The sequence below is a fragment of the Neofelis nebulosa genome, chromosome 8 (assembly GCF_028018385.1).
Source record: "Neofelis nebulosa isolate mNeoNeb1 chromosome 8, mNeoNeb1.pri, whole genome shotgun sequence".
NCBI classification, from domain to species: domain Eukaryota; kingdom Metazoa; phylum Chordata; class Mammalia; order Carnivora; family Felidae; genus Neofelis; species Neofelis nebulosa.
In genome coordinates, this window is record NC_080789.1 from 88,065,759 (window position 1) to 88,079,192 (window position 13,434).

At 41.4% G+C, this 13,434-nt stretch overlaps 3 protein-coding genes across 5 annotated transcripts in view; all 3 read left to right on the top strand.

The window, feature by feature from the left end:
• LOC131519898 (cationic amino acid transporter 3-like) overlaps positions 1 to 6,002 on the top strand; it is a 96,968-nt gene extending 90,966 nt beyond the window's left edge. The window contains exon 2 of the mRNA XM_058743465.1: positions 1,908 to 6,002. Coding sequence (XP_058599448.1) covers positions 2,095 to 3,858 — 1,764 coding nt within the window. The 5' untranslated portion in view covers positions 1,908 to 2,094 and the 3' untranslated portion in view covers positions 3,859 to 6,002. The remainder of the gene's footprint in view (positions 1 to 1,907) is intronic.
• The window catches only part of LOC131519899 (cationic amino acid transporter 3-like), a 224,937-nt gene that overhangs the window by 90,290 nt on the left and 121,213 nt on the right, over positions 1 to 13,434 (top strand). The window lies entirely within an intron of this gene.
• The window catches only part of LOC131519893 (cationic amino acid transporter 3-like), a 32,866-nt gene continuing 32,230 nt past the window's right edge, over positions 12,799 to 13,434 (top strand). For both annotated transcript variants that reach the window (XM_058743455.1, XM_058743458.1), the window contains exon 1: positions 12,799 to 12,902. The gene's annotated coding sequence lies outside the window, so the exon portion shown is untranslated. The remainder of the gene's footprint in view (positions 12,903 to 13,434) is intronic.

A 13,434-nucleotide genomic window follows, 5' to 3' on the forward strand; every position in this document is an offset into this window, starting at 1 on the left:
GCTATGAGAGCACACAGGAAGGGCAGCATAAGGGTCAGGGGAAGTTCCTGGTGAAGTAACCTCTGAGCTAGGGACTGAAAAACAAGTGGGGGGTAGCTAAGTGATGGGACAAGAGGCCATTAGAGGCAAGGGAGCAGAGTGAGTATAGAATTTCACAGCTGGAGCAGGAACTGGGCAGGGGGTGAAGCTTGAGGAATCAGCACAGGTCAGATGATGAAAGAAGGAAGGACTAGAAAGGAAGGGCAGTGGGAATCACTGAAGGGTTTGAAGCCTGGGTGTGGGTGGAGAGACATGTCAGTCATATTCATAATGTAGAAAGACTCAAATTCTTAGCCCTCCTTATCTACTGACCCTCCTTATCTATTTCACATGCTTGTTAGTGGAACTGGTGAGTGGCAAATAAGGAGTCTAGATGGATTTGTAGACAGAAGGTCTGACTCATAACCCAACCTATAGAGTAACCTATAGAGAATATTTTTGGTAACATATAGAGAAGACTTTTCAATTTTGACTTGATCTTTCTGTCTTTACAAACCTCTCATAACATTACAAAATTCTCTCAAAACCAGAGCCTGAGTTGGAGGAGAGTGGGGGCTTTATGGCTTTGTTTTCTCTGTCCTCCACTACTCATTTCTGGGGAATTTCTGTGAATTGTTCATCCAAAATCTTGCTCCCCTTGAGGGGGAGGACCATTTGAATAGCAGCAGGGAGTAGAGGAAAAGAAGAAGCACTTGCAAGGTGTGTATATATATATATATATATATATATATATATATATATATATATATATTGGCATATTCAGAGAGTGGTTTGAGTGAGTTAAAAATAACTCCTTGTGAAAAATTAATAGGGAGTTACAAGTGAGTGTTTTAATAAAGCTCACAGAGCAGAGCAGATTCTCCAAGCCATTGGGAGCTGACATCAGAGATGGCTCAGGGCGTTTACAGAGCATCTTGGGGCCAGAGAGGAGACTGTCTGCATAAGTCAGCGCTCCTTCTCTCCTGGAACCTAGGGAGGGAGGAGACAGAAGTAATTGTTTTCATTGTGAGCTACTGAGCGAGGTGACTTAATATTGTTTTTCCTTATCCATCATACTCTCTTAACTGTAGATATAACTGTAGTTAATTTTTGTCTCATTGTTTTGGGTTAGGATTATTGAATATCACAATTCACAAAACAGCTTTTCTGGCTCTGCTCCCTTCTTAGAAATGGACCCTCAGTTGGCTGCTGTATCCGTTTCTCCACTGTCTCTTCACCAGACAACCTGTTCATCTGGTTCTTGCAGGGAGTTATGAAGCCCCACCCTTTTCTTCTTCTTCTCCTTCCTCTTTTCAAAGTGCCTCTGTGAGCCTATATGGCTAATGTGAAGGGTTGAACTGTACATTCTTTGCCATTAGTGCAGCTTAATGGATGATGCCGAATTATGAGAAAGAGGACCTAAGTGACACCTAAACCTGGCTAGCTGATTTGGGGGTTAAGAGTTTTAAGAGTGGAGGACCAACATTAGTATTTTAAACTCAGATTATTATTTTAAAAATGGTTCTGTAATACAATGAGGCCCTTTATTCTGTGAATTAATGTGCATAACTCATGCCCAAGCACTGTGCAAACATCTGGTGCATGAATTATTGCATAATACATTCATGCTCTGCTGCATTTTACAGCTTGCTTAGTACATGAAGCTACATGACTTAGATGAACCCAAATGGGACTATATCATCCAGTGTGTAAAAAAGGAGAATGTTGGAGATATTTGTTACTTTTTGTGGGGGGAAAGCAGGGTTTTTTTTTTTTTTTATGATGTCTTTTGGTGTCAGTTTCTGGGCTGCAACAGATGACATGGGACTTCTGAATTTAGGTTGGTTGGTAGAACACCATTGTCTACTAAATATTTATTGTTTACTTAGGCTTTATGGAGGGACAGCATAAAGCAAATGAAATACAAAGCAGCAGATTTGAAATCTGAGCAACAGAACTCGGAAGCCCCAACCCAGCTCGACTTAACTCAGCTTCATCAAACTGAATCCCAGACTCCAGGCTTCCTGTGCTTGCTACAGCTCTCTGCTCCTAGAACCCTCTTCAATTCCAGCTACAATGCTGTGTCAGGCATTTCGCAGATTTGGTCAAAAACTGGTTCGCATACTTCCTAAGGAGCAACAGAGACCTGAGACCGACACTGCCATAAGCCTGAACACTCTGGATTTAGTGGTGCTGAGTGTAGACCACATATTGGGCGCAGGTGTGTATGTCCTGGCTGGTGAGGTGGCCAGCAATCAAGCAGGACCATCTTTTGTGATCTGCATTTTGGTGGCCGGCCTATCTTCTGTATTGGCTGGGCTGTGCTATGCAGAGATTAGTTCTCAGGTTCCCCATTCTGGCTCTGCATATCTTTACATCTTTATCACTATAGGTGAAATCTGGGCTTTCATCACTGCCTGGAACCTCATCTTCTCCTATGTTGCTGATACAGCCATGGTGGTCCGGACATGGAACTTAGCTTTTGATTACTTGCGTGAGAACAGGATCTCTCAGACCCTGCATGAGAACATTGCACCACACGTTTCCCGTGTCCTTACAGAATATCTAGATTTCTTTGTTGTGGGCCTTGTGTTGTTCCTCATGGAATTGCCGACTCTGAGGATTAATAACTTTCTCCTGGTTAACAGAGCAGTCACAATGTTGAAACTTTTGATTCTTAGCTTTATCATCATCACTGGCTTCATTAAAGGGGACCTGCACAACTGGAAGCTCACAGAAGAGGACTACATAAAGGCTGGACTCAATGACACCTCAAGCTTGGGCCCCCTGGGCTATGGAGGATTTGTGCCTTTTGGCTTCGAAGGGATTCTCCGTGGAGCAGCTACCTGTTTCTATGCATTTATTGGTTTTGACAATATTGTTACCAGAGCTGGGGAAGCCCAGAATCCCCAGCGTTCCATCCCCATGAGCATTGTGGTTTCACTGCTCATCTGCTTTTTCGTGTACTTTAGTGTCTCTGCAGCACTTACACTTATGTTGCCTTACTACAAACTTCAACCCGGGAACACCTTGCCTGAAGCATTTCTCCATATTGGCTGGGCCCCTGCCTATTACATTGTTACCTTTGGATTTTTCTGTAGTCTTTCTGCACGCATCTTGGGCTTTATGTTACCCATTAAGCAGTTGATATACAAGATGGCAACAGATGGCCTCCTGTTCCCTGTCCTTGCCTGGATCCATGCTGGCACATACACCCCCATTATGGCCTCTGTGATCTTTGGAATTATTGCAGCCGTCATGATATTCTTCTTTAAACTAACTGATCTCTTGGACCTCAGGTCAATTGGGTCCCTGATATCTCATTCTCTGGTTGCTCTTTGTGTTCTCATCCTCAGGTATCAGCCTGAGGTGAAGAATGGGGCAAATGAAGCAGAGATGCAGGAGGAGAATGGACCTTCAGCAGAGAGGCTGACTCTACAGCGACTACTTTTTCCAGGCAGTTCCACCCCCACTCCACTCTCTGGCTGGGTTGTCCGTGTTTGCTCATTACTGCTTGTTCTGCCGCTCACTCTTCTTTGCCTGGTGCTGGCCCAGTGGCCAGTTCTGCTTTCTGGAGACCCAGTGTGGATTTCACTGGTTGTGGTGCTCCTGGTGTTCATCACTGGGCTCACTGGGGTCATCTGGAGACAGCCACAGAGCTCCAGTCGTCTTCACTTTAAGGTCCCTGCTGTGCCTCTCCTCCCGCTACTGACCATCTTTGTGAATATTTGCCTTATGATGCAGCTGACAGCTGACACCTGGGCCCCTGTTGGTATCTGGATGCTGATTGGATTTGCTATCTACTTTGCTTATGGGATCCAGCACAGCCTAGTTGCTTAATTCCACTTAAATTTGGGCCATGATTTTATATACTGCAATTTTGCTGAATTCACGTATCAGTTCTAACAGTTTTTTTTTTTTTTTTTTGGTGGAGTCTTTTGGATTTTCCATGTAGAGTATCATGTCATCTGCAGTGAGTGAAAGTTTGACTACTTTGCCAGTTCGTATGCCTTTTATTTCTTCTTGTTATCTGATTGCTGAGGCTAGGACTTCCAGTACTATGTTTAACAACAGTAATAAGAGTGGACCTCCCTGTCATGTTCCTGACTCTAGGGGGAAAGCTGTCAGTTTTTCCCCACTGAGGATATTAGCTGTGGGTCTGTCATATATGTCCTTTATGATGTTGAGGCATGTTCCTTCTACTCCTACTTTCTTGAGGGTTTTTATCAAGAAAAGATTCTGTATTTTGCCAAATGCTTTTTCTGCATCTGTTGAGAGAATCATATGGTTCTTATGTTTTCTTTATTAACGTGGTGTATCCATTGATTGATTTGCAGATATTGAACTATCCCTGAAGCTCAGGAATAAATCCCACTTGACGGTGGTGAATAATGCTTTTAATGAATTATTGGAATTGATTTGCTAATATCTTGTTAAGAATTTTTGCATCCATATTAATCAGGGAAATTGGTCTGTAATTCACCTTTTGGTGGGGTCTTTGTCTGGTTTTGGAATCAACATAGTGCTGGTCTCATAGAATGGGATTAGAAATTTTTTCCCCATTTTTTGAAACAGCATCAAAAGAATAGGTGTTAACTCTTCTTTAAATATTTGATAGAATTCCCCTGGGAAGCCATTTGGTCTTGGACTCTTGTTTCTTGGAAGATTTTTGATTACTGATCCAATTTCTTTACTGGTTACATGTCTGTTCAAATTTTCTATTTCTTCCTATTTCAGTTTTGGTAGTTTATATTCCTAGGTATTTATCCATTTCTCTCAGATTGCTCAATTTGTTGGCATATTATTGCTCATAATTTTCTCTCAGTATTGTTTGTATATCTGCATTGTTGGTTGTGATCTCTCCTCTTCCATTTGTGATTTTATTTATTTGGGTCCTTTCCTTTTTCTTTTTGATAAATATGGCTAGGGGATATCAATTTTGTTAATTTTTTCAAAGAACCAGGTCTTAACAACTGATCATTTCTAAAGTTATCTTTACCTAAAAAATTCTAGGATGTCCTCTGGTTCTTCTGTCCTGTGATTCTCCCAGTCAGATCTCTCTTCTGCATTAACTGTGAATATGAAGCATGCCCACTTTCACTATAACTAAGTGTTGGAACTGTAGAGGTACAACAAATAACACTCCATTTCCTCCTCCCATCTTCAGAAGCAATTGATAATCAAGACCTAGAGACAGACGATTAAACCATCAGCTTTAGATCTGAAACTTGATTGTCTTGCTAATCCTGCCTCACTAAATTAGAAAGACTTACTCCTCATCTCAAGTAATGATGAGCACCCCCCAACTCCCACCACAGGAGAGAGTTTTCTTTTATTAGATTCACTTGTGTTTCAGGTTGGACTGCAGGTGTTCTTTGGGCAGGTTGACCCTGGATAAGAAAAGAAAATCAACTAAAACTGGAAGGGGCTGAGCTAGGTATGCTCAGTGCTGTCTCTTCTACTCACTAATCAAATTCACAATAAGAGAAGTCAGGAATATTACTCTTCTCAGTGGTGCTCACTTCAGGAAATGACACCTTACCTGTAAAGTTTGTGAAAACACAGACCTTCCAAATGCTGAATTCCAGCATTTGGAATTCAGAGGGCCTGGGTGAGGCCCAGAACTTGTACTGTTAACAAATTCCCAGGTGTTGTTGACACTGCTGTTCCAGGGACCACACACGGAAAACCAAAGCTCCAGCTGAAGCTCTTCCACGTGTAAAGATGAAGTGGTGGCAACAAAGATGCAGTTTGAACACTTATCTTCATTTAATGAAACAATCAGATTAAAATGCCATCATTAATCCTCTCACAGTGGGGAACTCATAGTGAATCATTTCACAATGTATATGTCTATCAAATCACCACAATGTACACTTTAAATATCTGACAACTTTATGTGTCAATTTTACTTCAATAAAACTGAAATTAAAAAATATGTATATGTATATATATACATGTACATATTTACATATATACAGTTATCTGTGTGTCTTTATTTTCTTTATTTTATTCCCTGATTGCAGATCATAAGTTATGAGTATATGTTGTTCACCCCAGGGCACTCAGCTGCCTTCCAGGCACATAATAAATACATAATAAATTTATGTTAAATATAATTGAGCCTTACACATTTTTTTGGTTCAGTAAATTTCCCTTCCTTTCAGGCTAGCAGTGTGCTACTCCTTTAAAACTTTCCTCTGGGAGACTTCCTTGACAAACAACTTTTCTCTCCATCCAGTACTATATTTAGAACTGTTTCTAGGGCTGTACCCAGCATCTAGAACTGTACCCAGGCACTTTTAGTTTTGCCTTTGTGTGGCTCTGCCTGAGTTCTGGTGATTGGCCTGTCTTTTCTATCAGAGTAGAATGCTGCTCAGGGCAAAAGTACATTCTGCTCTTCCTGTAGACCCAACAGTAAGAACAGTGTTGTTTACTGAAAGAGCAAAAGGGGAAATACAGCCTCACAGAACCACCCCTGGTCCCACACCAGCTATTTCTATGGGATGTGGGGAGGGGGCCAAAGTACCAAAATTGATAGAAGGCCTAACCTGCTCTATCTGACTCAAAGGAATTCTTGAAGAGGAGACTGGCTCCAGCATGGGTACAACAGGTACTTTCTTAAATCACTTAAAGTTTGAGGGAGGAGTTAAGATGGCAGAGAAATAGGGAGACCCTAGGCTTTCTTCATCCCTCAAACACAGCTATATTGAGGTCAGATCACTTTGAACACCTAGGAAATTGATCTGTAGACTGGAAGAAGGATTTCCAAAGTTGGTGGGAAAGTGTGGCTTGTACAAGGTGCATAGAAGTGAATTGGGGGAGAGAAAAATGGCGGTGTCTTGGTGTAGAGATCGCTGGGGCTCACTGGGAGAGAACAGTCCCCTTCCTGGAGTACTTAGGACAAAAGACCCCTTAGGCATCAGCAAAAGGCCTTTCACCCAGAGGGCTTGCCAAGAGTGCATATAACCTTGTTGCTGCTTTTTTAGATATGCTACACCATAGATTCCACGCACTAAGCAGGCAGGGGACTATTTTTCTGGGAAAAGGACAACAGACACAGCGTGGAGAGGCTCTAATCTAAGGGATTGGGGGGGGAAGGGGGGCGGATCTGCGTGGTGCCAGATCCTTTAAGACTTTGAATTTTGAATCCCAGCCACTTGCGAAAGAAAAACGCTGGATAGTTGTGTCACAGGGCATGCTGATTGCCCTAGCTATTCTATAAGGGCTGCCTGAACAAGGGAATGGGGTGGCTCCACTTTCCCACCAACACCAACATGGTGGGACCCTAGAGAGCAGCACAGAGACCCCCAGGGGAGGCAGGACCCCCTTATGCCAAACTCCACCCCTCTGTACCTGGCAACTGCTTATTTACTGGGCAGGACTGACTCTGAGCCAACTCAGCAGCCTCTCCTCCAGACCAGCACAGCCAGCACTCTCGATGCACCTAGTGTACTGAAAGTCAAGTGCTTCCAAATGACACCTGCAGTTCTGGTTAAAATAGTCTAAGTTTTATGGTTGGCATAGAAGAGCCAATGTTTTTCTGTTGTATTTATGTTTGAGTCCTGCTTGGCAAGCGAGGGATAGTAAGCTACTTTCTTACTTGTGAAATTTCTCATATTCCCAACAAGGAATTGGTGATTCCAAGGAAGCCTCCTATGGGCAGGATTACCCATACAGGTACCAACTCCTTTAGATGTTTTTTGTTTCTTTGTTTTGTTTTTAAAGACTGGTGCATATAAACCACATCTTCTTCATCCACTCATCAACTGAGGAATAATACTTGACAATGAGAAAGAATGAAATCTGGCCATTTGCAGCAATGTGGATGGAACTGGAGGGTATTATGCTAAGTGAAATAAGTCAAAGAAAGACAGATACCATATGTTTTCACTCACATGTGGATCTTGAGAAAGTTAACAGAAGACCATGGGGAGGGGAAGGAGGAAAAAAGTTACAGAGAAGGAAGGAGGCAAACCATAAGAGGCTCTTAAATACTGCGAACAAACTGAAGGTTAATGGGGGTTGGGGGAGAGAGCAGAACAAGCAGTGATGGGCATTGAGGAGGGCACTTGCTGGAATGAGCACTGGGTGATGTATGGAAACCAATTTGACAATTATATTTATTTTTTAATATGAAATTTATTGTCAAATTGGTTTGCATACAACACCCAGTGCTCATCCCAACAGGTGCCCTCCTCAATGCCCATCACCCACTTTCCCCTCCCTCCCACCTCCCATCAACCCTCAGTTTATTCTCAGTTTTTAAGAATCTCTTACCTCTAGCCAGACTTCTCAAAAATAAAAGGTAGATGACCCAAATGGATAAAATAATGAATGAAAATGGAATTATTACAACCAATCCTTCAGAAATACAAGCAATTATCAGGGGATACTATGAAAAATTATATGCCAACAAACTGGACAACCTGGAAGAAATGGACAAATTCCTAAGCAACCACACACTTCTAAAACTCAAACAGGAATAAATAGAAAACTTGAACAAACCCATAACCAGTGAAGAAATTGAATCAGTTATCAAAAATCTCCCAACAAATAAGAGTCCAGGACCGGATGGCTTCCCTGGAGAATTCTACCAGACATTTAAAGCGGAGATAATACCTACCCTTCTCAAGCTGTTCCAAAAAATAGAAAGGGAAGAAAAACTTCCAGACTCATTTTATGAATCTAGCTTTACTTTGATTCCCAAACCAGACAGAGACCCAGCAAAAAAAAGAGAACTACAGGTCAATATCCCTGATGAATATGGATGCAAAAATTCTCAACAAGATACTAGCAAATCGAATTCAACAGCATATAAAAATAATTATTCACTATGATCAAGTGGGATTCATTCCTGGGCTGCAGGGCTGGTTCAACATTCACAAATCAATCAATGGAATACATCACATCACATTAATAAAAGAAAAGAACCATAGGATCCTGTCAGTCAATGCAGAAAAGGCCTTTGACAAAATTCAGCAACGTTTCTTAATAAAAACCCTCAAGAAAGTCTGGATAGAAGGAACATACTTAAATATAATGAAAGCCATTTATGAAAAGCCCACAGCTAACATCATCCTCAATGGGGAAAAACTGAGAGCTTTCCCCCTGAGATCAGGAACATGACAGGGATGTCCACTCTCACCGCTGTTGTTTAACATAATGTTGGAAGTTCTAGCATTAGCAATCAGACAACAAAAGGAAATCAAAGACATCGAAATTGGCGAAGATGAAGTCAAGCTTTCACTTTTTGCAGATGACATGATTTTATACGTGGCAAACCCGATTGACTCCACCAAAAGTCTGCTAGAACTGATACATGAATTCGACAATTATGTTTAAAAAAATAAAGACTGGTGCAAAAACCTTATAAGAACATCTAATATTATTTGGGAAGAGAAAACTTACACCCAGAATGGGAAGAAAAATATACTGAAATAGGAGGTATTAGTAGCTGTATAGGGATGAAGCCATCTTTACTTTGGAAGGGAAGGTATGAGTAGAAACTGAGAATGAGATATTGGTCAAGAGACACTTCATGGAGGAGGATGCCTATGGAGCAATTTGGGAAATAAAATAACATAGGTGAATTGGAAAATAAAAGGGACAGTAATTCTAGGGTACACAGACATTTACAAAGAAGTCATGCAAGAATGAGACTCTTGTGAGGCATGTTTGTATTTGCATTTGAAGGGAATTTATGAGCCAGGTTTGTATTGTGTATTGTGTCATGGAGTGAGATTGCTGAATCAGAAAAGGATGAGATATGTTCTCATTGCCATGTGGAGGACAGACAGACAGAAGGATGTGGACAGATAGACTCTCCCTGGGAGGCAGTTGTTACAAGTCACATATGTCTTGGTCTTCAAAGTGTGGTCCATGAACTAGCAGCATGCTATCATCTGGGAGCTTGCTAGGAATGCAGAATCTTAGGCCCCAACCCAGACCTATTAAATCAGAACCTGCATTTTCAACAGTCTCCCAAGGTATTTGTATGTTCTTTCAGGTTTCAGAAGAACTCACCTTAGATGATGGATGATAGTTGCCTCAGATAAGCACTATGGAAGGTCTGAAAACTTTAGAATTGGGAGCACAAGAGGAGGGGCCAAGGCTGGGAGAATTGAATTTGAGGAAGGGGGAGAAGTCTGGGCTTTGGCTGCCCTCCTGTCCCCAGGCCTCCCACACCAGACACTGTGCCATGGTTTGGCACTCTGCCACTTTAGGAAAATGCCTGCCGTGCCCATGTTGGAGTCTGCCTGGTCCTCGGGGGCTCTCCTGGGGCAAGCATTGTGGGGGTAGGAGAACTGTCAATTCTGTTACCCCTACTTCATGTGATGGCCTGAAGAGTTATTAGTTCATTTTAGTCATGATCCACCTCAAGGTTGTACTGTTTCTTATTCATATGGGTGATAATGTGATAATACTAATTTAGGAGGCTATGGAAGTTGGGAGGATTGAAATAGGACCTTTTAACTATCTTTCAGGAGAATTAGGGTGCTTTCCTCTTTCAGAAGTTTTAAGGAGAGACAAGATGACTACATAAAGGGCTGTACCCTGGTAGGGACCAAATTAAACCTTTCTAAGGAATATTTTGATGATTGTATTGGGCTAATAACAAAATATATGAGACCTATAATTCCAGAGACCTGAACTGATAGGCACTGGAACAATGTTATCAGGGGGCATTTGAGAATATTCCTCAGGCTTTGATGGTTTTTGTACCTCATCCTCAATCAGAATGGGTGATAAGAGAGACTGTTATTCAAGGAAAACATATTCAGATAGATGATAAGGAAGAATTTCTGAGATTAGAGGGTGAAGGGGGAGACAGGAGGGTGCAGGCTCTTTGGCCATAGGCATGGCTGTCTCATTTGGGTTTGGAATCCTCAGATGGTCCTCTGCCAAGAAACAGGGAAATCTACAAAATGAACTCTCACAATCTCCTTTACCCAAAGAATTCTCCTGTCAACTTGTGAAATGCAAGGGTGGGATGGATATGTGGTATATGTAAAGTGGTGAAACATGGAGATGATGAATGACCAAAGGAAAAAAAAATCTTATTAAAGCATTGAAATCTACTAAAAATGATAAAACAGGGCTTTGATTTAGGAAACAAATTTCATGTTAGGGCTCAAATAAGAGTTTTAAGTTTCCATGTCCTTCGTCTCTTCATGTATTTATCTTGTCTCATTGAAGAGATTTGAAAACCTCCTAAGGGCACCTTTTGGGATGAGCACTGGATGTTGTATGGAAACCAATTTGACAATAAATTTCATATATTGAAAAAAAATAAGATAAATAAAAACCTCCTACGGGAAAAGAACATCTCTTTCATGTATTATCTCTTCATATCTCTAATTCCCACAAAGTGATGATAAACATAATAGCATAATAACATTTGTTGATTACTATGCCTATACTTTGTTCCAAACACTTTACATAATCATCTATTTAACGCAAATGTTCTATGAGGTGAGTATTGTTTTGGTCACTTTACAAAAGTTGAAACTATGGCTCAGAGAGGTTATGCCACTTGTGTAAAGTGAGTAGTGAAGCTAGGATTTGTACCCAGTTTCAGCAAAGTTCATGCCTCTAACCCTTCAGCTGTCTTCTGCAGGGAGTAGTGGCTCAGTAAAGGACTGATGATCATTGAAACTTGATGGCATAGAGTAGTTGAAAGACAGTAGATAATTCCAAATAATGAAAAATGAAAAAACAATTTATTTTTTTTTGTGGCATGTAGTCAGAGAGACACTTAGTGACACATGGAAGCTTATATTCACAAATTCTCTCATTCACCTTCACTGTGCCCCACCCTTATTCAATGAATTTTCAATGAATAAAGAACTTCATTGAAAGTCATGCGTATGTGCAAACTATATGGACATATGTGTTTGAATTTGTGTGGAAATATGTGCCAAGGAGCGGGCCACCTCTTTCTGATAGGTCTAGAAACATGTGCATATTTGTTAGACTTATTGGATATGGTGTGTGTGTGTGTGTGTGTGTGTGTGCAGTGTATTGTGTGCATGTGTGTGAGTGCGTGTACACAAATCCTGAAGGACTTCAACCAGCTATAAGGAACTGCCTGCTTTCCGCCCCCCACCCTCATTGATATATTTGTACCAAACACTGATATTTACTTTTCATCACCTCTCAACAGAACCTGAATGGGTTTTCTTCCTGGGAAGATTATGGCTAAGACACTGGGCTGCTTGGAGCCCCTATAAATCTGCTGCAGTCATAAGAGGTTTACAGAGAAAGAGAAACAGCAGCCACAATGCAATCCCTTCCTGTCTTTTACTTTCTAGCCTGATACACAGCAGCCCTTGTATGCACACCACCCATGTAACCACCTCACCTCTCTCCTAGAGCCCCTCATGGAAGGTACTAAGGGAAGAAATTTTACTTCTTTACCCCCAAGTGAGACTTTCTATTTGGGCCATCCTAGAAGGAAGAGAATTAAAAACTATACCAGTGAAGGAATTTAGATTTGAGATTGTCAGAAATTGGTCATTTGTGAAACTAATTTCATGGAAAGCAATGGACTTTGACAGACGCAAAGTTGGAAAGAGGAGTTGAATGTCTCTGTTTACATGTTTAGAAAACCTGAAGCAAACCTCCTGAAGGGGGAATGATCTGCACATGATTTGAAGGCAGACACAGTGCAGGAACTGCCCCACCCCCCCACCCCGCTCCAATGCCAGTAATTGGGAGACTTTTTTATGAGGGTTTTTTATGACAAACTTTACTTTACATCTGACATTTCACAGCATCTCTTGTCCAGAGAAGGAGGAGATACAGATATTACATAATATAGCATCAGTACATTGAGGAAAATGGACTATGGAGATGGAAGAAGAGATTTCTCCCTTTCCCAGGTATGCAAATTACCTGACTTAATTTGTGTACTGTGTGCTTTTCTGTGTTTGTACTCTTCTCGGGAACAAGATTAAGAAGTCCTGTCATTCTTAAGAAATGACTCAGTGGGGGAAGAGAGGAGATGAGAGACATATAGGTGGAGGTATAATGGATATGCTGTCCCAATTGAACCTTACACCCCTTCAAGAAGACCAAGTACAAGAAAACTGGGGATAAATGGAAGTTGAGCTAGGACCCAGGTCCTGGCTCCTGTCTTCCATATTCAAAGCCTCAGCTTTTGCAGTTTTACCTTGAAGTTCACTGGTCCTTGCATTTAACTCTCCAATAATGAATAAAAGTTAAATACCAAAGATCCTCAGCATCACCAAATTTTCCTTTCCTTTCCATTCAAAGCAAAAACAAAATTGGCACTTTAGGTTTGGAATCAGCAGGCCTTTTCCCTAAGACCTAAATAGTCTGGACATCAGCAGGGACAGATCCCTCAAATTCCTTCCCAGAGACCAACTAGCCCAGAACAGCTATTCTCTTGTG